The 24775-nt window shown below is 37.4% G+C and overlaps 1 protein-coding gene and 1 long non-coding RNA gene across 4 annotated transcripts in view; one reads left to right on the top strand and one right to left on the bottom strand.

The window, feature by feature from the left end:
• Window positions 1-10947, top strand: part of PTPRC (protein tyrosine phosphatase receptor type C) — an 89896-nt gene extending 78949 nt beyond the window's left edge. For all 3 annotated transcript variants that reach the window (XM_087930304.1, XM_087930303.1, XM_026700455.2), the window contains 6 exons: window positions 191-324; window positions 1280-1402; window positions 3761-3883; window positions 6154-6338; window positions 8367-8502; window positions 9381-10947. In XM_087930304.1, coding sequence (XP_087786430.1) covers window positions 191-324; window positions 1280-1402; window positions 3761-3883; window positions 6154-6338; window positions 8367-8502; window positions 9381-9659 — 980 coding nt within the window. In that variant the 3' untranslated portion in view covers window positions 9660-10947. The remainder of the gene's footprint in view (window positions 1-190; window positions 325-1279; window positions 1403-3760; window positions 3884-6153; window positions 6339-8366; window positions 8503-9380) is intronic.
• Window positions 1-24775, bottom strand: part of LOC113436178 (uncharacterized) — a 301149-nt gene that overhangs the window by 150265 nt on the left and 126109 nt on the right. The gene's annotated exons all lie outside the window — the stretch shown is intronic.

The following is a 24775-nucleotide window of genomic DNA, read 5'->3' as shown; positions in this document are numbered from 1 at the left end:
GCAAGGCTGCCACTGGAACACCAGTGAGGATCCAGCTTGCATGATTATAATAATCCTTTGTATATTTTTTCTAGACTAACAGGACTGATAAGCTGCCATAGCTTTTGTAGTGGTTTATGAATAACTGAGATGTGCTATTAACTTCTGTAAAACTATTTGACTTGCATGTTCTAACTGTCTTGTGGTGCAGATGATTACAACAGAGTGTTATTCAAACACGAAGAAGAAGGGAACAGAGAGAGTGAACAAGATGTTGATTCATCTGATGAAGATAGTGATTGTGAAGAGGAACCCAATAAATATATCAATGCTTCCTTTATACCCGTACGTGTACTTGATTCATTTTGCCTCGCCATGGGTCTCTGAAGTCAGAGTTATTTTCCAACTTTAAAATATAATAATAATGAAAAGGCATTTTTCATGACATAAAAACCTAAAATGTCCTTATAAGATTTCTTTGCATGGAGGTAAAAAGTATTTGATTTCTTCCCCTCCTACTTTCAATGGATATTATTATTATTAGCATATGGCATTGCTACAGTAATCCGGAGACCATAATGCTATTGCAGAGTAGTCATTTGGCTTGCCAAGGTACAAGCCTGATAAGAAATACTTGCACGCTTCCCAAAGTGCATCACAGGAGGGTGAGCTGGTTTCGCACCAGAGAGAAAAATGAGTGGCTCTTCCTGAAGTGTCAACCAAGGCCCCCTCCCTTCCTGGAATTGCCTCGCTAATGGATGATGCAACCGGGAAGGTTCAGAGCCATTAAGAATATGACTGTCTGGACAGAGCACCAGCTCATCTCCCTGTTGAAGTGGTACTTATCTATCTACTTGCATAAAACATGCTTTCAAGCTGTTAGGCGGACAGAAATGGAGGCAAGTTTCAGGAGCTCACCCTGACAGATAATGCTTGGGCTCAAACCACTGGAGCCGAGACCATCTCCAGCATCATTAAGCCACTGAGCCACCATGCCTCAATGGCTACTTATAGATATGTAAAATCATATGGATCAGTATATATTGCTTTCTTGAACTTTGTATCAGGAATTAAATAAATCAACAGAGATTTGCCCCTTTTTTGTTTTATTTGATTTCTCCCAACTGCATGCATGATCTTTAAAGCAAGTTACCAACTTTTAAGGGATGTCAGAGAGTGATTTATCTTTCCTTTAATTTACTATATATTCCATTTATGTGTACTGGTATATCTTACTCTACATCTTTTCATACTATTGTTTTTTTAATTATTTCATTTTCATTTTTCAATTATTTAACAGAGTTACTGGGCTCAAAATGGAATTATAGCAACCCAAGGACCACTTCCAGAAACAATAGGTGACTTCTGGAACATGATTTATCAAAAGAAAATCAAAGTGATTGTTATGCTGACAGACAATCCGGTGAGCAAATTTCTCTCTCTATAGTCATACTGTGATGTTTCTGTTCTGGAAAAATACCAGTTTCAATTCTCTGAATCAAACACTGTAGACATACCCTGACTGAGAGCATATCCATTAGGGAAAAAAATATACTAATTGAATGTAGGCCAGGAGTGGGTTTCTACAGGTTCTGTCCACCTCTGTAGAACTGGCAGCTCTAAAGAGCAGCAGACATAGAATCGGTTCTATGTCTGCTAATGTTTTTGCCCACCCACCCACCTGGGCTCTTACCTGACCTTCAACTTCAGCTGCTGTGCAAGGCACAGCTGCAGTTAAAAAAGCAGGGGAAAAAGGGCTTTTTGAAAGGCTGCTTCTCTGCATGCAGCATGCTGATGACAATTTACAGGCGCGCACTCCGGCAGCATGCAGGGAAGCACATCCCAAATCACCGAACCTCGTAAATGACCAAACTGGTAGTTAACCCTGTCGGATCCCACCCCTGATCTTGGCTCAGTGGCACCTAGTTTGAACGACGTGATTGTAAGTATTTAAGTGATTTATCAAGAAACGTGTTTAGAAAAAGATCTTCAGTATGTTGTACTGTTGAGTTCATATGTTAGTTTGAAAATGCAAGGTTAATTTAAAAAACTAAATGAACTTCTCCCTTAAATATCATTCACAATTAAGCATGAAATATTCTGGAGCTACCTGGCCTTTCACATTTACATTAGGATTTACAAAAATGTATGAAAGAAGCATCCATACATTTCATCCAGGCAATTCATTTCTAGTTTTCCTTAACCTGGGTTCCTATTTCTCACCATATCACTAGTTTTGCATGTCTAAATAATAGGAGTAGTACTACTCCTAAGAGTAGTAAAATAGGGCTTCATGCTGCATGACTAACATATGTTTGAAAAGATCTTCAGAGTTTATGTCCTATGATCCACTTTGACCTTATTCGCGAGAAAGTAAATGGCCAGTTTTAAGTACAGGTAACCCTCAAGTTATGACCAAAATTGCGACCAGAATTTACCTTGCTGGGTAAGGTGGTTGTTATGAGAGTTGCACCTGATTTTACAACCTTTTTTTTTGCTATGGTTGTTAACTGAATCACCACAGTTGTTAAAGTGAACCAGGCAGTTGTTAAGTAAATCTGGCTTCCTCTACTGGCTTTGCTTGTTTTAAGCCAACCGGGAAAGTTGAAAATGGCAATTACAGGTAGCTCTCGACTTACAATCACAATTGAGCCCAAAGTTTTTGTTGTTAAGTGAGACATTTGTTAAGTAAGCTTTACCCCACTTTACGACCTTTCTTGCCTCAGTTGTTAAGCAAATCACTGCACTTGATAAGTTAGCAACCCGGTTGTTAAGTGAATCTGGCTTCCCCACAACTTGCCAGAAGATCACAAAAGATGACCTTGGAACACAGCAACAGTCATAAATATGAGCCAGTTGCCAAGCAGCTGAATTTTGATCACATGTTCATAGGTCAAAGGTGATAACTATAAAAAACAGTCATAAGTCACCTTTTTCAATGCTATTGTAACTTCAAACAGTTGCTAAATAACTGGCTGTAAGTTGAAGGCTACCTTTATATTGCTCTGATTTGATTTGATTTATTTGATTTGTCAATCGCTTACAAGATAATAGGTATAAGTATATAAATAGTTATGAATACATGAAATTGGTACATATAAGAAAAATAAAAGAAACAATAGGACAGGGACAGTAGGCACGTTGGTGCACTTATACATGCCCGCTACAGACCTCTTAGGAAAGGGTGAGGTCAATAGTAGACAGTCTAAGGTTAAAGTTTTGGGGGTTTGGGGAAGAAACTACAGAGTCAGGTAGAGTATTCCAGACATTGACCATTCTGTTGCTGAAGTCGTATTTCCTGCAATCAAGTTTGGTGCGGTTAACCTTGAGTTTGTAGCTATTGTATGCTCTTGTGTTGTTATGGTTGAAGCTGAAGTATTCATTGACAGGTAAGTCATTGCAATGTATGATTATATATACCATACTTAGATCAGACCGAAGACGGCATAATTCAAGGTTTTCTAGGTCTAGAATTTCAAGTCTGGTGGCATAAGGTATTTTACAACAAGTAGAGGAGTGGAGAACTCTTCTTGTGAAATATTTCTGGACTTTCTCAACTGTGCTAATATCAGATACGTAATGTGGGTCCCAGACTGATGAGCTGTATTCGAGTATTGGTCTAGCAAATGTTTTGTATGCTCTAGTTAGTAGTGTGATATTACCAGAGAAAAAGCTACGTAGGATTAGGTTAAGGCAACTGGGTTCAAGGCAACTCATTATATTTTGTCCATACTTCCATGTATGCTTCTACCACCCTGATTTGGTCTTTCTTCAATTCTAGGAACTCTGTGCAGAGTATTGGCAAGAAGAAAAAATGACATATGATAATATCACTGTTGAACTAAAAGACAGCAACTGTAGCCCCAGTTATACCATTCGTGCCTTTGACATAACTCATATAAAGGTAAAAGGACTAATTATTCATCCTCATCTACTTCATCTCTGGCTTTTGATTGCATGTCCAAAGTTTTATTTTTGACTTCCTTTAGTGTCCCTGTTTGTTTCTATATGTTATTAATCTCATTAAGCAAATCTGGGTATATTTTAAATGCTACAGTACTATAGACATTTCCAAATATTGAACTGATGGAGATCATAAATATTTCTTTTAATTCACACAGCTTGGAGACACACTATAGCTATTCAAATGATTTAAAATAGCATGTAGGAAGAAGGGAAATTTACTGTTATGTAAATAGGATTCACATTCATAGCAATCTTTCTCAACTTGAAGCTCTTCAGCTGTGCTGGACTATTAAAATTAAAATTCAGCACACCTGACCATATTTTCTGGGGATTCTAATGATCTCCAACTATTAGGAATTTATCTTGAATTTAAACCAGGATGTAGACTCCCTTCCCTTCCCTTCCCTGCCCATATGTATGTATGTATCAGGCAAACTCTACATCTTTTGAGGATCCTTCTCTTTCTTTAGATAATCTTTATAAGTATGCCTGTGTATGATTGTTTTTTGCAGTAATTTTATTTTTCTATTTAATTAAGTTTCTTTTGTTCTAACTTTTTCAAGTATACCATTTCAATATGTTTGAACACAAGAACAGAAATAGAAATGATAACCATAAAGCTGTGGGCTTGACCAGTTACTAGAGAGAAGGAAAGTACAAAGGAACAAGTATTGTAGAAACAGGATCCAATCTGGGCTGGTCACTGAGACCAGAGGTTTAGTCTTCCAAATTTTCGAACTCATGTTAGAGCCCATCCTCAGGGAATTTCTTTCTAAATTCTCTCCAGCACATTCTGCTGGATAGAATTTCCCTGAAGATGGGCTCCAGCATTAAACCTCTGGTCCCAGTAACCGACTCAGATTAGATCCTAAAACAATATCATGGGACATATATATATTTGCCTTCATTCATTGTAGAAATAGGGGTGTCAAACTCAAGGCCTGGGGCCTGGATCTGGTCCACAGGGTATTTAGATCTGGCCCACGGGACCACTCTGGCAACAGCAAAGGACCAGCCACAGTGCCTCTGCCAGAAAAAAGGGAGCTTAGGGAGGATGTACATGGCCTCCCTGGGCTCCGTTTTTGCTGGCAGAGGGTTCCATGAGCCATCATGGCCAAACACGGAGCCTGGGCAGGCCACACAGCCTCCCAGAGCTCCATTTTTGCTGGCAGAAGCTGCAGGAAGCCATCATCACTGAAAATGGAGCCCTGGAGGGTTGACATGGCTGAAAATAGAGCCTCAATGAGTGACAACAAACTAGCCACTCCCACCCTGGCACATCCTTCCCTGCCCTCCAGAGGTCAAACACAACCCTGATGTGGCCCTCAGTGAAATCAAGTTTGACACCCTTGGCCTAGTCCAGTGGTTCCCAACCTTTTTTTCGCCCCGCACCCCTAAAGAAATTTCACTCGAACCTCGCACCCCCTGGAATAAAATTTCACTTGAACCTCGCACCTCCTGGAATAAAAATGCCAACACATAGCCAATATCCTATTATTTACCTGGACTTTTCTCGCACCCCCTGGAATATCATCTTGCACCCCCAGGGGGTGTGAGCACCCCAGGTTGGGAACCCCTGGCTTAGTCAATGAGATATTGGAGAGTAGTTCTGTGAGTTAGTGCTAAATCCCTCTTAACAGTTTGTGTCATTTACATCTAATTGCAGGTTGGTGTTTTTCTTTATATTGGATTGGATAGAGGAGAATTCTGTCTCTATTGCAGGCAGAAGATAGCTACAGAAATGTCATCTTGTCATGTCAATGTCATGACAAACTGGAGGAAGGCACTAAGCAATTCAACACTTTCATAATCTCAGTAAAGAAGCTCACAGCTCCTTAAGATTTTAGGTAATCTTTTGAGGAAGCATTAGTGAAGGTTTTGTTTTTCGTTTTTTTGCTTTCAGTAGCAAAAGTCATCATTTGGGTCAGCATTATGACAGCCTTTCCAGGTTCAGTATTTTATTTTATTTATTTATTTATTTTATTTTTATTTTGTCAAGCGATTCTAAGATAACAGGTATAAGTATACACATAGTTATGAATACATGAAATGGATACATATAAGAAAAATAAAAAGAAACAATAGGACAGGGACGGTAGGGACATTGGTGCGCTTTTGCACGCCCCCTAATCTTTGTGCATCATGCAAGTAAGGATTCTCAGCTCTAAACATGTATAAATTGTTTTGTTCTATATGCATTTGTTGCAGAAGAAAGACAGCAGGAAAGTGTTTCAGTATCAGTACCATAAATGGGATAGTTCTGCTCTCCCAGAAACCCCCCAAGACTTAATCACCATGATCCAGAATCTCAAACAGAAGTTTTCAACCCAAGATGCAGCTAAAGCAAATGTGACCAACAAGAACAAGAACGTTCCACTTGTTGTCCATTGTGGGTAGGTACCGCTTTTAAAGGTATTCTGACATGCTTTGAGGTGTGGGCTAATGTGTTGCATCTATAATATTTTCATCTTTATATTGGAATAGGTTATGTTCTATAGTTCTTGATCCTGAGGCAGAGTACAAATTTATAGTATCAGTCCCATAAATAGGAAAGCTCTGCCCTTGCTTAAAAAAAAATGTGATAATGCCAGGCCCAAGAAACAAGTCTGACTTAACAGTAATTTCATTTATTATTGTTCACCTAAAGACAGAATATTGCCAGACTAAAGCAACCATTTGCATAACTACAATATACTCTGGGAAAAGCTAAGAAGGAGCCATTTTAATCCTCTTTCTGCCAACCAAACTTTCCAAAGTCCACTGTCTTATTTGCCCTCTGGAAAACAGCCCCTTCCTCCTGAGAATCCACACCACATTGTTCAACAGATATGAATGATAATGAACCTCTATGCTATTATATAAATCATTTGTTCAAAAAAGCAGCATTATTTATTGCTGAATTAAATTAATTTATGTAGCCACCCATTTAACAAACAAGAGACTCTGGGTGGCATACTATGCTATGCTAAAAGGAGTTAAATTATCTGTTTTATAATTCTGTCTGGATCCTATCTAAAGGAAGATTTCTATACTGCTTTAGTCTAGAGTGGAGATGTCAGACTGGATTTCTTCGAGAGCTGGATTAGCATTGTAATTTTTCTCTGTGGGCTGGGTGAGGGTGGGTGAGATGGAACGGACTCCTCCTGCAGCATTCTGCTGGTCAAAACGAGTTAAGCCTTCAATGATTATTCCAGGGTTCCATACTGATCTCTTGGAGCTAATTCCAAGACAGCCAAATTTAGGAACCACAGATTACTGTTCTGAATCCCCCTTGTGTCATTCTTTGAACTGCTAATTCATTTGAATGTTCTTTTTGTTTCTTCACTTATTTCAAAAATGGTGGTAACATTTGTTTTAAGTAAGTTGTTTATTTTTCGACCACGTTTTAAGAACTTCTGGTGATCCCTCCAGTTAATTTAGGATTTAGCATTTCTTTCTCATTTCTTCTTTAGTAGTTGTACATATGTTGTAGAGGTATTCCTCAATGTACAAGTTCACTTAGTGACCACTCAAAGTTACAACGACACTGAAAATAGTGACTTATGACCATGTTTCATACTTATGACTTTTGCAGCATCCCCATGGTCATGTGCAGGGGTGGGATTCTACCAGTTCGCACCTATTCACTAGAACCAGTTGTTAACATTCTAAGCAGTTTTGAGAACTGGTTGTTGGAAGAAATTACTGGCCTAATCCTGTAAGGAAGGCAGGAAGGAAACATTCTGGTGTTGCTTACTGCCTCTCCGTTAACCCTTATTACATTCTTGGAAGGACTAGACTTCCTGACTTAGGAACTTCTCTGGAGTTTGTTCCCCTCCTTTGCTGGAACTTTGCTTGTGTGGAGTGACCATTCAAAGTTACAATGGCACTGAAAAAAGTGACTTATGACCATTTTTCACACTTATGACTGTTGCAGCATCCCCACGGTCACGAGAGGCCCTGCGAGGAGATGCGTGCCTCAATGTGAGTGTTGCTGAGTTGGCCACACCCAGCCAATAACATGACCACTAAGCCACACCCACCACCTAAGCCACACCCACAGAACCAGTTGTTAAAAATTTGAATCCCACCCCTGGTCCTGTGATTTATATTTGGATGCTTGACCAGTCACTCACATTGACAGTTGCAATGTCCTGGTGTCATGTGATCACCTTTAGCCACCTTCTGATAAGCAAAGTCAGTGGGGAAACCAGATTCATTTAAAAAACCATGTTACTAATTTGACTTAACAACTGTGGCAAGAAAGATTGTAAAATGTGGCAAAACTCACTTAACAAATTTCTCACTTAGCAAAATCAATTTTGGGCTCAATCGTGTCATAGTTGAGGCCTACCTGTTCTATGTTAAGCTTTGTCAGTCTTTTCATTTTACTGCTGCTGTTATCTTATATTTTTATATTATATTATATTATATATTTATAGTGATGGTTCTAAACAAACGGGAGTATTTTGTGCTTTGCTAAATCTCTTGGAATGTGCTGAGACTGAAGGGGTAATTGATGTTTTCCAAGTGGTGAAAGCTCTTCGTAGAGCCAGAACAGAAATGGTTTCCTCTTTTGTAAGTAAATTATATTAGTAATTAATTTCTTTTATTTTCTTTTTTAAAGTCTATCTGTTCTATAGAAATTTCTATAGAAATACTTCCATTGTGATTATCATTCAGTAGGCAAATGTTCAGAATCCATACAATGATTGCTTTGCTGGTGTATTTGCCTTTTGATTTATTTTGGGTGGTCATTTAATTCTTGAATATTGAACATATTTGCTAATGATAAAGTAGGAGACGCATACTATGTTGAATCGAAGAAATAACTACTGAGTGCATATGGCTTCCATTCTGTGTATATTTAAGGCAGGGAAAACTTTCCTGTCCCTGTTGTGGGACTCTCTACTATATCTCTGTGCTATAGCAGGGAAGGGTGGAAAGTGATGGACAAGTGACAAACTATAGTTTAGGAAACCTTGCCAGTGGTTACCCATATCTTCTATTTAAGAATCCTTTGTAAAGGCTTCCTGTATTCATGAAAACCAAGTGTGGGAGTAGCAGAACTTTATGAACACTGAAATATATTAACTAATTAATTAATATACTGCAAGCTACTTCTGTAGCCAGCTGCCTACAATTTGGCAGTTCAAATCCTACCAGGCTCAAGCTTGACTCAGCCTTCCATCCTTCCGAGGTGGGTAAAATGAGGACCCAAATTATTGAGGGCAATATGCTGACTCTGTAAACTGCTCAGAGAAGGCTGTAAAGAACTATAAAGCAGTATATAAGTCTAAGTGCTATTGCTATTGCTAATTAAATCTAGGTAGCATATTGTGTCTTTCTCTCTGGCTTTGGAGCATTATCATATCATTAAATAAAACTACTCAGGGGAAGAAAATACATGATGGATTTGCACATATGCTAACTCTCTCTTTTTAAATGCCATTTAGGAAGATTATCAGTTTCTTTACGATACTATTGCAAGCCTGTATCCTGCCCAGAATGGAAAGCTGCAAAATGCTCAATGCCACGAACAAATCACTAACATCCAGAATGAAGTCAAGAAGGAAGAAGAGAGTAACTCTTTGGAATCCGATTTCCAACTTATGAGTCAAGAAAATGGAAATGATGCTGAAATATGCAATGATTTCAAAGCCAAGGATACATCCAGGGAAGCAGAGAGTTCTATTAATGGACCTACAAATCCAGTTTTGAGTGACATGGCTTAGAATTTGAATCAATCCTCTGTCTGCGCGACAGAGAATCTTCCCACAAAAGAAAATTGAAAGCAGAATATGAGAAATGGCCATCCCCATGCAGAACACATCTTGTAAAACTCATGATTATTTTCCTCCAAGGAACAACATGGAAGAATGAGGAACTTTTGGATAAATATAAGAAGACTGTGAATGTTGTATGTGTGTTTGTATGGAGATATGGAGATTTTAATCACTTAGGTGTGATTTGCACTGTTTAATGTTTTTGAAAGTACAGCATTTTTTTAAACAAAGATCTTTCCCATAGTTCCAAAAGAAAATAATTGCTCTTCTCTTCCTTGTTGTTGTTGTTTTGAAGAGGAAAGAGGAAAGTCATTCATACACAGTTTATATACAGGTTTGTCTGTGAAAATATTCAGGTTGGTATCCAAAAAGAAAACACAACTGATTCCAAATGCCCAGAGTATGTAAAAAAAAAAGAGATGAGGCTTCAAATATAAGCTTGTAGTCACCATCTTGTGAGAACTACTAGACCCATACTTCTAAAATGATTTGAATTTTAAAATGAATTTCTGATATTGCATTAGAGTTATTGATAAATGTCTTGAAATGGGGACCTAACCTTTTCACCCGTGGTCAAAATCGACAGAGATTATATGTTAATTTTATAGGTCAATTAGTCTTGGTCCATTGGCCTTAGCAATCACAAAGTGATTCCAATTTAAATATGGAGAAAGAAAGCAGAATGTTCATAGGAGTCATAGGATATTAAAATGAAATGAACAGGTTGTAGTCTTGTAGGTTTATATGGTAATAATGAACTGAGACAACTTGGACAAACGTTAACAAAACAAGAGAGATTTAAAATAAAGTTTGTGATCTGGGTTAGTATAAACTTGGTCACACAAACTAAGCAAAGAACCTTAAAAAGTTTTTAAAAATTCTTTGAGTTGAGCTCAGCTAGTGAAGGTATGATCAATATCCTTTTCTCAACTGTAATATTTTGCCAAAGCACAACTTTCTAGTAAGTTTTTGAATTGCAAATCTAAAGTTAGCCTCAAGATGTCACTATACGTACAGAAATTCATTTGAATCACCAACAAATCTAAAGTTATGAATGCCGAAAGCTGCATAAACTTAATTCGGCTATCTTTTTTTAGACATGTTAATATAGATGTTTTGTTTTGTAATCTGTTTCTATGGCTTGAACAGAAGTTTTATTTACAAGATGCTCTATTTTATTCTTTATAGTTTATTCCTTTGGAAAGACGGCACTTTGCATTAAATTTTATATGGAAAACCGTTTCAGATATTATATTTTTGGACCGTTCCTATTTTAAAATAAAAATAATGTATAGGATATTGTTATAAAAATGAAAGTAAAATGGTGATAAAAACTTCAAGCAATGTGAAAGGCTGAACATGCAATGCATTATAAATGCATAAACATAAATTCATGTTTATGTTTTTAAATGATTATCAATTATCAACTACAACTACTACCTATAACCTGGCTCTGAAGTTCTGATTGCTGCTCCCCTCCCATGATCTATATTTGTACTTTACAGTCAATCCACATTTATGACCATTTGCAGCACTGCAGAATCACACGACCACATTTTAAAACATTTTTGTCTAAAATCAAATCTACTTCCGGTTTTTAGCAACCAGTCAATAGTGAACCATTGATTCTCTTATGACAGTCAAGTCAATGATCATTGAAATAAATAAGTCATAAAATTGCACTGGTCACAAAGGTGACCTGTTCTACAATTGTCATGACTTATGACCATGATGGGCAAGTCAAGGACTATCTGTAAGGAAGCTTCTAAATGAGAGTTTCAGAGGAATTTGAAACAAAAAAGTATGCAATTTGCACAATGGAGTAACAACAAAGGGGAGAGCCAGGAAATAATAGGGCTACGTGAGGCTTCATGTATTGAGGGCAAACTTTGCTCTCAATGCAGAGAAACAGAGAAACTGTATAGCACCTGCTGGCAACTCTTTAAAATAAATGCAACTTTTCTCTGGATCAAAAGAGCTGTGGAGGACAGCTACATGACTCAGAGGAAAAATACAGCTGCTTTAAAGAGTGGCAGATGAGTGTACATGACCATCTCCATGGGTTGGTTAAAGATTACTCACAGTGAAGATAATTGGGGGGGGGGGGGGAAACTACTAGGAAGAATAGTGTTTTTCAATCTTGGCAACTTTAAGATGATTGGATTTGAATTCCTAGAATTCTCTAGCCCAGCAAGTTGCAGTCTACTCTTCTTAAAGACAACAACTTTGACAAACATCAGTGTACTTGCAAATGGCTCTGGTCCTGAGAATATCTGTAAAATTAGCTGGAAGATTAGAACACTGGCTATTGCTTGGAAGACGTTCCTGCCAGATAACTATATTATTTTTGCATTGCATAACCAGGAATATTCTCTTTCTTAACACTTTTGCTGTCCAGTTACCTTCTTTGTTCTTTGTCCTTCCCATTTAATGCGGTTCTTTTTATTACTCTTTTGTTATTCTTGCTGTTGTTTTAATTTGCGTGTGTGCATGCTATCTTAAATGTAGAGTCATCTACCTGGGAAAACTATGTATACTAAGTGGACTTCAAACAACCCTTTATTAGGTTGGGGGCGGGGGGGGGGAAGCTGAGCAGCCCAACTTCTCTGTCCAATTATGAAAGAAAAGATTTCTATTGCACTTCATTACTTGCCCACCAGGTTGTGCTAAAATACTTCTAATGTATTGTCATCTTTAAATAGTCACTGAAGTAAATATAGAAGGATGAAAAAGCTATAAACCTGATTATTGATGAAACTAATAATGCTTCTAGTTCAGGTGTTTTTTATAATATCCATTCACAGATATCCAAACTGATGTTACTGCTGAAATGAATCCAGCGTGCAAACAGACCCCCACATTCTCAGCCTCCTTCCCATTTTTATTAACAATTTTAATTACAATAGTAAAATCTAATACACACTAAAGTTACAGTCAGAGAAAAGAATGGGGAACAAAAATGTGCAGGAAAAGAAATGAAAGAAAAAGAAAAGAATACAATAAAGAAAAAGAAATATATAAAGAAATTTCTTCCAGCCTTTATCACAACAGGTATAAACAAATTTAGTAATTCTTCAACCTATGTAAGGTTACAGATATTTCTTCATTTTATGTCTCATCACCTGCTTATAAATACATCCATAAACATCAAGTTTTCCAAGTTTTCTGGTATCTGCAAAAAGTCCATCAAGGGTTTCCAGAACATTGCAAAAAGAAATGTCTTATTTTAACCTTGGTAAAGTAAACCAACTTTATATTCCTTACTTTTATTTCTAACAGGTTTAATCCAGGGGTGGGATTCAAATTTTTTAACAATTGGTTCTGTGGGCGTGGCTTAGGTGGTGGACATGGCTTGGTGGTCATATTATTGGCTGAGTGTGGCCAACTCAATATCAGTCACATCAAGGCACGCATCTCCTTGCATGGCCTCTCGTGACTGTGGGGATGCTACAACAGTCGTAAGTGTGAAAAATGGTCATAAGTCACTTTTTTCAGTGCCATTGTAACTTTGAATGGTCACTCCACACAAGCAAAGTACCAGCAAAGGAGGGGAAAAAAACTCCAGAGACATTCCTGAAACAGGAAGTCTAGTCCTGCCAAGAATGTAATGAGGATTAACAGAGAGGCAGTTTCTGTAAGCAACACCAGAATGTTTCCTTCCTGCCTTCCTTACAGGATTAGGACAGTAATTTCTTCTAACAACCAGTTCTCCAAACTGCTTAGAATGTTAACAACCGGTTCTAGCAAATAAGTATGAACTGGTAGAATCCCACCCCTGGTTTAATCTTTAACTCAGTCAGATATTGTCATGGGATACAGAAAAATTTAACAAAAATCAAATCCTATTGCACAGGTTTCTTCAAAATTTTAACAAGCCTTTTTTGTAGGCCCAGTAAGAAAACATTTTCCAGCTCACTGACTTGGTTTATCGTTTGCATCTCTTTTTTAATTTTTAAACCTTTGGCCAATTTCTTTTGCATACCCACTAAAGTGTCCTTTTCCAAATCATTCTCTTGGCATCTCACTTGTAATTCCACTTCAAATATTTTTTTTCTATTTTATTAGGAAAAATTTGTTCTACATCTATCATTATTTCATTAACATCTTTTAGACATAGTTTACTCATAGAAGCAGACATCATAACTGACAGTACTGATATTGTAGTTAATAATTTCTGCCACTATTCTTCAAAAATCTCTTTTAATATTTCTGATATTATGTTTTGCGTCATTTTGTAAGTACCAATATTAACTGACATTAAGATCAGGTTTTCATTGTTTAAATGATTCTTTTGTTTCTTCTAGTGTCTAATTTCTAAATTTATTACGTAACTTCATTTTGTTTTGACTTACAACACACAGGATAGCCAAAATAAGTCTGCTTCCCATGCAAAGCTACTTATTTCAATTCTAACATCTGCCCACTATGCAGCTATGGGTTATGCTGTCTCTTATCTGACCATTCCCTTTGCCCTGTCCCCCACAGTTATTCCCGTATACACTTACAAAGAGAGTGGAAAAAAATCTACCCACAGCCCATCCAACATGCTCAAAAGCAGGAGTAGGATTCAAAAATCCCAGCAACTGGCTCACTGCCCAGTTGCTGGGTGACATGGCCATGGTGGGCGTGGCCTACTGGAACTTCCGGGGGGGGGCGTTTTTCGCCTTCCCAAAGGAACAGAGGCTTCCCTTGCACCTCTGCAAGGGCAAAAATGGCCTCTTTGGGCTCTGGAGGCCCTCCGGACGTCTGGAAGGCCTGTTTTCCCCCTCCCAGAGCTTCCATGTGGACCCTCCACTTATTTGCATTGAAAATGGGCTGCGTGGAGGCTCCCGGGAGAGGCAGGGTGGGTGGGAGGGGGCAGCCGATCAGTTCAAATACAGGTTTGGTGAACCAGATGCAAATTTGACATCCGGTTCACCCATACCAGTCTGAACCAGTAGAATTACACCCCTGATCAAAAGCACAATCAAAAAGCAAAAAAGCAAAAACAAAAACCCAGAACTCTGTTTCCAGGAGAAAAGAAAAGCAAATATTGCAAGATGTGCTTTATCAGAACTTTAATCCTGTAATAAAAATGAAATGCAACCCCCCTTTTTTTAAAAAAGGGAAATGACTATATTTTGCAAAGTGTAATAATGAGCGTGCTTGGCGTACAAATGTGTAACACACAAAACTAACCACCTTTATTGGCAAATGTTTGAAATTCAGCACACTGAAGGATGATCCTTCTTCATTTGGAGGCTTGATGCAAAGAAACAGTAATGACTTCAGGCATTTGGAAAGAGCAGCTTAGGATAAGACCACACAAGGAAACAGAGTTTAATAAAATATAAGCAGAAGTACAGGCTATAGGTTGAGCCTGGGAAGAAAGAAAGAAAGAAAGAAAGAAAGAAAGAAAGAAAGAAAGAAAGAAAGAAAGAAAGAAAGAAAGAAAGAAAGAAAGAAAGAAAGAAAGAAAGAAAGAAAGAAAGAAAGAATGAATTTCTTTATGCAGGTGTGCAGCTGTTGACCTCCCAGGCCTCTTTGGAGGAAGTGGGCATGCCAAATTAAACAGTGTATGTCGTTGCCAAATGCGTGCTTGTGAAATTTCCTTCAGCAGGAGCTTCTATGAGGCAAAGATTCATGTGTCATCACAAACTGAAAACCTGGTAATTATGGTAATGAACTTACAACTTTTTTCCTGCCAATTCACATGGTAATTTTTTTTCTTTATCATATGGTCAAGTGTGAATTGCATGTATCTCTACCTTCATGACTTAGTGATTTTGGCATCTGCTCATTATTTTTATTTATTTTATTTATTTATTAAACAAATTTATATAGGCACGCAACTCACACACAGGTGACTCCAAGCAGCTTACAGCATTTTAAAATCTAATGTATAACACCTCCATTAAAATCCCCACCTCACCTCCATGGGAGCAATAAAGCAATCAAATCAAACACTTGATTGGCTCTATCTCTATTTGCGATTCCCAGACCCACTGACAAAACCATATTTTTGGGTCCTTTCAGAAAAGCAACAGGGTAGGCGCCAACCCAACTGGGTTGCTTACCAATTAGATTGCCAATGTTTGTATTTATTCAGTCCCAGGTGATTTTCTTCAGATACATGCACTGGATCAGGCCATATCCAGGTCGATTAATCCATATACTTGGGTGGTATTTGGCTAGATGCATACAACAACTCTCATAATGTTTCTATTCTGGTGAAACTTATGATCTAAAAAAGTTACATGTAACTCTATTGTTTTAGGCATATCATTCACTGATTAGATTTAGATTGGCTGCTACTTTAAACTTCTGTTCGGATGGTGGATCAGAAAAGGCTTATTCTGGGTATCTGATGGATCTAAATGGCTTCCCCCCCAAAATATGGGTTTTCCTGCCTCAATTGCTAGCTAGCTGTGACTTATCTACAAAATGCCACAATGGCTTAAGGAAGCCACCTGTATGTTGACATTTTCTTGCTATTTTGTCCAAAAAGATAAATTACTAGAAGTATTATATGAATTGGGAAAGGCCATCTGGGAACTTTCAATTCTTTTGGACTTCAGAGAAAATAGCAAGGAATTATGAACATTCTTCTCCATATATGTTCATTATATTTACCAAATATAGTGAAAAAATAAGAAATTTCTTGATACAGACAATTAAAACATGAAATGGAGAACAGCCAATCAAAGGCCAGATAAATCAAATTAGCTTATTCTGAATTATTAGGTATGTGCATTATAAACAAATGAAGGAAGAGTGTAAATTGCAATTTGTCTTTTAGTTAGAGTTAGCAGGCAATGCTTTTCTAGATAGACAATAATTTGACTCATCAAAATTTATCCTGGGCTCAATCACTTTAGAATCTTAACATTTTTAAAAGAATAAGCTTGTGTGGATAAAGTCCATTTTTAAACCCTTTGTTTAAAATGGAAAGAGCCCTTTATCAAAAGAACCCAATGAAACAGTAGAAGCACCAATTTTATCCTCTTAATAGAATGATAGGGTAACACATATAGGAGTACAACATATCCCTGAGTCCAATGACATGCCTAGCTGGCCAATGAACCACATGGGGTAAAATGTTTCTGGAGGGATGTCATTTCTATATATACAGACTATCCCTGCTCTGTTTATCCTGATTTATAGCTGGGTGCTCTTAATGTGAATGTACACATCAGGCCTATTTAAATACTCTCATACATAATTATTAAACTTGTAAAAGAAACTTCCAAATGAATCTACCAAGTGACCAGGCCAAGTCATTAGGAAGCATATTTTATACTATGGTTTGACTTAAAAACAATAACAACCTATGAACAGTACCCATAAGTTTGATTCTCCCAAAACAGCATCACGTCAGATAACTGTGGAACGACGTTTGATTTCTCTTGTCTGTATCACCATCCCAATAAAAAAAACAAACCCTTTTAATTTGATGACTAACTCCCACCTACTCCCAATAGATAAACATAAAAACATCTGGATACACCCCAGAATTAACCTTGCTAGAGAGAATGGAGCTAAAGATAAAATGTTTTCTTTGAAAAATATCCCGGTAGACAATTTTGTAGAAGGTCCCTCCCTGTAATCTTAGAAAACTTTTGCCAAATTATCCAAGATAGTGTTCTTGAGATATGATGGGACTATAAATGCAGGCATTCCCCATCAGTTTGGAAACTGGCTGGTGTGGAGGCTGCAGAATATGTCAAATAAACTTTCTGGCCTGATATAACTTGTTGCTTATAGGCAGATAGTAGAGAGAATTTCTACCAAATCAGTAATAACATTGTCATTCCCAATACTAAACTATTAACTGACTGACATTTATTTATGCTGACATTATTTTAGCCCTGACTTTTAAGTCTGGTGATGAGAATGGGACTTATTCCCTAAGTGTTTTTTTTTTTTAATCTTCTATATCCAGTAAGCTGAAACACAGTTACTATGTGTTACTATATTAGTTATGCAAAAGTGTTTAGCACAGCTAGGTAGTTAACATAATTAACTAGGCTTATTTCAGGTTTACCCTAAGACAGTAATCTTTGAACAAAGAGCATCTTCATTCAGCAAAACGTCGCAGGCTTTTCCTCTCCTCCCTACAGCAAATATTGTGGGTGTGAGGGGAGAGGATAGGAACATAACAAGGCAGTGGTGGGATTCTATCAATTTCCCTACCGGTTCAGGAATTGCACACTTTCCGCATACATGCGTGCAACAAAGGTACACACAGCTTTCCAAACACGACCTGAAGCTCTGCTGTGCCAATCAGTTGAGAGGAGAAAGAACAGAAAAGCGCAGGAGCAGGTGGGAAGGCCGATCCTGCACTTTTTTCTTCTTCTCCTCTCAGCTGATCGTTTGTTTGTTTTTACTACCGGTTCGGGTGAACTGGGCCAAACCGGTAGTATTTCACCACTGCAACAAGGGTTGACCCAACCCATTTGTTAAATAAAATGCTTTTTGCCTTTGCTTCTATTCTCTCTTGCAAATTCCCTTGTGTGAAGTCTTACTCTGATGATGTTTACCAAGAACCTTTGGTACTCATGAGTGAATTCTTCCCTAACAGAAACTTTATGCTCTTCATTCACACCATTCTCTCTCTCTCCCTCTCCCTCTCTCTCTTCCCCCTTCCCTCTCTCTCTCTCCCACGCACAAAAAAAATAGAAAACTGATGTTCCAAGGAGTCAGAGCTTCTCATTATGAGCTTATCTGAGATGACTGAAGGCAGCTGCTGAGTTTCAGCAGCTAACCTCATTAGGAGTGTGAGAGCTTGTCTGCAGGAGAGAAATATGGAGGGGAGACCTGAGGGAAAAGCTTTGCATAATTTCACGGCGCCTTTAAGGAAGGATAGACTTTGCGAAAGGGAAGGTGTGAACAAAGGTACAGATAGACAAAGTGTGGAATTAAACACAGGCAGCTGCAAGAAATACAGATAAAGGAGGAAAAAAATGAACAAAGGCAGAAGAAAAAAAGCTGGACAAACAAGAGGACCACTAAAGATGGGGCTGACAGGATTCCTTTGGTGTTCTGAAGTCTTGTCAAACCACCTGGGAAAAGATATATTGATAGAAACATTGACTATAGCTAATATGTTGTTTATTTTGCCTAGAAAATGATTCTGATAATTTGTAATGGGTTGATAGTAGGCATCGGATGCCTGTTCCCTTAGAGAAAATGGGAAGATGGTGCCTAGAGGTTTATGAACTTCCAAACAGATGGATAAAAAGAAAAGGAAGGGAATACTAACATTTATGATCATTTTTATAGATACTGTTGGTTGAATCTGACTGTATTCACAGAAGAATACCAGACATTCAACTTCTTTTGCTCCTTCACCACATCCAATTTGCTGAAATTAGTATGATTTCTGAATTGTTGAAGTAGCCAAGAGTGGTATTCCCTTCCTTTTGTCCTTCTCTTCAGGAATTGGTTTTGCTAGGGTTAACAATGCCCAAATCATTTTCACACAATCAACTGTGAAGTTTCAAAGGAGGACTCTCCAGTCATATCCCTGAAATCTCAAAAGCCATGATCACAAGAACAAGTGTAGGCTTGTTAAACCTCTAGATTGTTAAGGCCACAATGCACTCCCATAAACCTCCAACCCCCAAATAATTTGAATTCACTCTTATGTAGTTTATGCTTGCTCTTCCTCTATCTCAATTTTTCCACTCTCTCCCCCCCCCACATCCCTTAATATGCTTTAAAGAAAGCTTACAGTAAATGTGTAGCTGCACTGTGTGTACATAGTTCCTTCAGATTGCCTTAGTGGATCATCTTGTCATGGAAGGCTCAGAAGCTCAAATAAGAAAGCTTTACAAGAACTTTGTTTCATCTTTAAAAAACAGAACACTAGAAAAAAATTCTTGGCTTAACATGTATATTAAGTCAGTAAACAGCACTATGTACTAGCAATCTAATAACAATATTCACAAATGAAGAGTTGTCCACAAAAATCCTCGCATCTAGGAATTAACGTATATTAGGTGGAGTCTGGCTGTCCAGCAATAGATAATAAGCTACTTTTTGCTCATCCCACCTTATCTGCAACTGAGAGAAAGCCAAAAATGAATAACTGTACATTCTCATCTCATGTTAGGTATTTCAGCAAGACATATTGGCTCAAATTTATCTAACACAGCACACTGAGCATTTTGATTGTGGAGCCATAACATTCACTGCTTTTCCAACCTATGTAGGGTTGTTTCCTGAAATACGTAGAAGTATTCTCAGTCTCTCTTCCCCTCTCCTAAGTGTTTTGATCCATTCTACTTTTTTTTTCATAACCTTCAAGATAGATTTGGACAATATTATAATGGAAGCTGGCATGTGGCTTCACAAAGCGTCATTTTTGGGATTCACTTCCAAGATCATGTTAGAAAATACAAATGGCTGCATCCCAGTTTTTGTTTACAGAATTTTTTTTTGCTTACAGCCATCTTATTCAGAATATATATATACATGAATCAGTGATGGAATTCAATTATTTTTTACTACTGGTTCTGTGGGCATGGCTTGGTGGGCATGGCAGCAGAAGGATAGTGTAAAACCTCCAGTCAGAGGTTGTATTTGCTGATTCTCTGAACTACTCAAAATTTCTGTTACCGGTTCTCCAGAACTGATCAGAACTTGCTGAATACCACCTCTGACATGAATGAGTTAATAGGGCGTGTATTAAGAGCCAGAAAGTGTCAGGGAGCAATTTTCTGGCTTTGAGTTTGATAACTTAATGATTTATAACTAACATTTGTCACTGCATGAATGGATAAGTCTCGCTTCTTAACAGCAACCATTTTGTTTGATGCACTCACAAAATGTTAATAGCAATAGTACTTAGACTTATTATACTGCTTCACAATGCTTTACAGTCCTCTCTTTACCGCTCTCTTTACAGAGTCAGCATATTGCCCCTAACAATTTGGGTCCTTATTTTACCGACCTCAGAAGAAGAATGGAACCTTGAGCAAAAGATTGGGAATCCCGGGTTTAAATATTTTTAAACTTCTTGTTTAACTGCAAAACCATGTTGTGCATTACTATCAAGAGTGATCTATGGAACATTTTTAGTCTGAGAGAATTGCTATGAGATCCAGTACTATAGTAACTTTAATCAAAGTAATAGTGAAAAACATTAAAATATTGCTTAATAGCAAATCATCATAACTATGAGTTACATCTCTTACTGAAATACTGAGTAGCTTCATAAGATAGTGGAATTGAGAATAAAGGGATTTCCAGATGCCCATTAAGCAGCTAATCAGTGTAGAACATTCACATCACATGGTAAATCACCATGTGAAAGGTTGCACTGGTGACAAATTGTTTTCACAGCAACAATCAAGGAGTTGATTTTAATATTTAAGGCCTTATAAAGAATCACCAGTGTAAAGAATTATTTATTTCAATATGAATCTACATGAAAATTGATGCCAGCTGAAGCTCACTTAAGGATGCTCCCAATTTTTTTCTGCCTGGGAGCTAATTATTTATATGTGATGATGTCACCAAAGTGGGGATGGGGCACAGCTTTTGGCCCAGTTTTTTTGCACTTTGGTGGGGAAAGGGAGAGATTTTAAGAAAGAGAATGGATATGAAGCATTTGCAAGGCTTAAGGTACTCTTTTTCAAACTTAAAAACTTTAATGTGTGGACTTCAACCAACTCCCAGAATTCCCCAACCAGCATGAGTTGAACATCACACATCTTAAAAGTTACCAAGTTTAAAAAACACTGCCCCAAGGCATCATTTTGCTACTTAAAAGTCCTATACATTCCCTAAATGTCAAAATAAGGTAAAAAAAATATTCAGCATATTCCAGAGAGGTTCTAGGATGCAAACAGGTGCTGAAAGCCTGCAAAAGATATTTTACATTTTATCATTTTGGAGACTCACATTGCCTTGAATATTCAATCTGAATAAAAAATGACACATACATTGAAAATGTAAAATGTGGGGACATGATTCCCTCCCCACCCATAAAGAAATCTGTTCCAAATGCAAAACACAAGCAGAGGAGAGGAGTTTCAGTTTTAGTTTCACAGCAGCAACCAGCTTTAGTACAGAACAGTTGAGCCAAGCCACGCCCAGGCTCCTTGCTGTCTCCTTCTTGCTCACACAGCAAATATACTGCTTCAGTTTCCAAACAGCCCCCAACTCTCTCACACACTGACATGGATGCTGGTAGGCAGAGCCACATTTCCTCCCCCTTATTTTCCTCCCCCCAAAACTAAGCTCGATCACATAGTTTCATAGTGATGCACAGGTATAGAGCTAGTACAGAAGATAGAAACTATAAAAACAAGAAATAGAAATTTCACACCACACAGAAAATATTATGTACACTAGACACAAAGCACGCTTTACATTACATGCAGAATCCAGCATTTTATCCTAGATGAGAACTTTAACAACTTTACCTTTTATTTTGGGAACATATATAATTGGTACATTTTCTTAAACAAGGCAAAATATGCTGATTCTTTAAGCAAATGTCTCTTGAGGGAGTTGAAGACTCCGTTAATAGGTTTTATAGTAAAATCTCTGGTAATCTTAGACATATGTTTGTATCTTTAATTGCATTCCTTATAAAATATAGAGTTTGTACAGTTATGACTAACAAGTAGGCAATTTTTGATTTATGGCCTGGAATGCAGTGGCTTTAATCGTATTTCCTGCTGTGTTGGAGTAATTCATAAAGATACACTGGTTGGTGAGTAACTTAGGTATTCAGAGATGAAAGTGATTTTAAAAAAGCAAGTTCCCCCACTTTACTTTTTAGTAGTCTTGCTGTCTGCTAACATGCAATGTATGAGCAGCTTCTGAGACACTCAGGCACCATTCTTGAAAACTAACTGCTTGCTTTTTTTTCTTTTTCTTCCCTCCGCCCGCCCCTGGTAGTGGGTAACTGTAATGGAAATGTGTGAAAAATTGCTTCAAGGACTTTATGTCTCCAGTATAAGGATCCGAACTCTAACAACAGTAAGCTTGTTTTAAAAGTTATATGGGAAAACCATATCAGCCATTGTTTTTAATACCCTGATGCAGATGGCTCAATAGGGTTTTTGCTAGACTGGTAAATTACCAGCTGGGTGACTTTGGGCCAATCCTTTTTTCTTAGTCCTGGAAGGAGGTAGTGACAAACCATTCTAAAATCTTGTCAAAAACAAAAAAAACAAAACTTCAGGGACAGGAGGAAGAGAAGAAGAAGAAGAATTATTCTTGTAATTCAAGGTATTCTCAGCACCATAAAGATTTTCTCCAGTACCACAAAATGGCATTATTTTTTTCCTTTAGTAATCCTTTATGATCTATGTTACCACTGAGAAAACCATGGTCTTGACGACAAATCCCTTTATTGTCAATATGATATTTCTGCATTTAAGAACATTGCTATCTTACTCCAAATTTTACTCCTAGGATCTCTTTTCTTTTCTAGGATTTCTTTTCTTTAAAAAAACAAATGTCTGCCATTCTTCTCGTTCTTTTCCCAGACTGTTTCGGAGAAACTGAAGAAAAGTTATGCTGAGAAAAAATGCAAAGCGTTTTGCTTTTTATAGTATTTAACCATTAAAAAATTATTTCAGCTAATTAATTTGGCCAAGATGAGGTTACATTATGCTTGGAAATGCTGCAGACATCTCAGAAGCTATATTCTCACAAAATGTTTCACAACAGTTTAATAACTATGAGATATTCAATTAACTCAATTTTTTTGAACTGAGCTGAAGTTCACATAACTTTCTGTTCAACATTTAACCAACCATGTAACCCAAGTTTGGAAAAAACAACAACAACTATAATTATAACCCTTCAGTCCTGGAAAAACATGTTGATTAAAAATATAAATCAACCAAATCACAGTAATATCAACCACAAAACATAGCATCTAAGTACTAACTAATAATGCCTAGACAACTTTAAACTTTAAAAATATTTGAATGACCTTCTTAAAAACCAAGTTCCGAAAGAGGAAACTGAAGGATAAAAGTAATCTTTAAAACAAATCTGAAGAGAGCCATTCCAAAGTTGTATGTGAAGAGAGTTTTACAAGCTGGCCTCATCTGTGAGAGGAATATCACTGGCTGGGGAATTCTGGGAGTTGAAGGTTTTAAAGTTGTCAAGGTTGGACATCATTGCATGAGGGCAAGGTTTCTCAACTACAAGGTACCATATATCTCCCTTGGGATGGAATAGATGAAATCCAGGGGAACTATAAAGAACCTTTTAATTACACATTGTTACAATAAATCCACCTTTCCCAATATTTCATTGTATTGTTTTCATTGATTGTTTGCATTCATTTGGATTTTCAGGCTAGGTTGTGTACATTAGGATTACACTAAAGCAAGGTATGATGGTAAAAAGCTAAGGAACCCCTGCACAAGGGCAACTTAAATGGATTTAAAGCCACAAGGATTTATTTGCTAAGAATGAATTAAGTATACATTAATATATGACATTAAATTATTTAAGTATTTAATTAATATTCATTTGGATTTTATAACTTATTCTTTAAATCAATCTTTACTGATATTATATTTTCTTAATTATTAATTAAATCATTCATGTCCCAGTTATCTCACATTTGGACAACTACAGTGCCCTTTATACAAGGATACTCTTAAGAGTATTTGAAAGTTACACCTGATACAGAATGCAGCCATGTGGATTTTCAGAGTAGGCTATGTACATTATGTCAGTTCTAGAAGTCCGTAAGGTATCCCAAGATCCCTGAACTGCACTGATTTGCAAGTCCGCTTATGAGTCCAATTCAAGGTGTTTATGGTCCAGACCACTTCAGGAACCATCTCACCCCAATGGAACTGGCCTTCCCCACTCATTGTAGCAGAAGGTGGATTCTGACCCCACCTCTTGGCCTTCCATAAGAGCCTCAAAAATTGAATCTGCCAATTGGTCTGGGATCCTGATGAGGGCATTCCATGTTGGAGATGTCTATTGCAATAGGAAGAAGATCCTACCTCTACTCCATAGTATTCTAGTTTTTAAACTTATTTAACCTCTATTTTAATATTTAACATTTGAATGTTTTGTATCTTTTTTTTAAATGAAAT

This window comes from Pseudonaja textilis, chromosome 3 (assembly GCF_049901715.1).
Source record: "Pseudonaja textilis isolate UNSWEBS1 chromosome 3, rPseTex1.2, whole genome shotgun sequence".
Taxonomy (NCBI): domain Eukaryota; kingdom Metazoa; phylum Chordata; class Lepidosauria; order Squamata; family Elapidae; genus Pseudonaja; species Pseudonaja textilis.
This window is presented reverse-complemented; position numbering and strand designations above follow the sequence as displayed.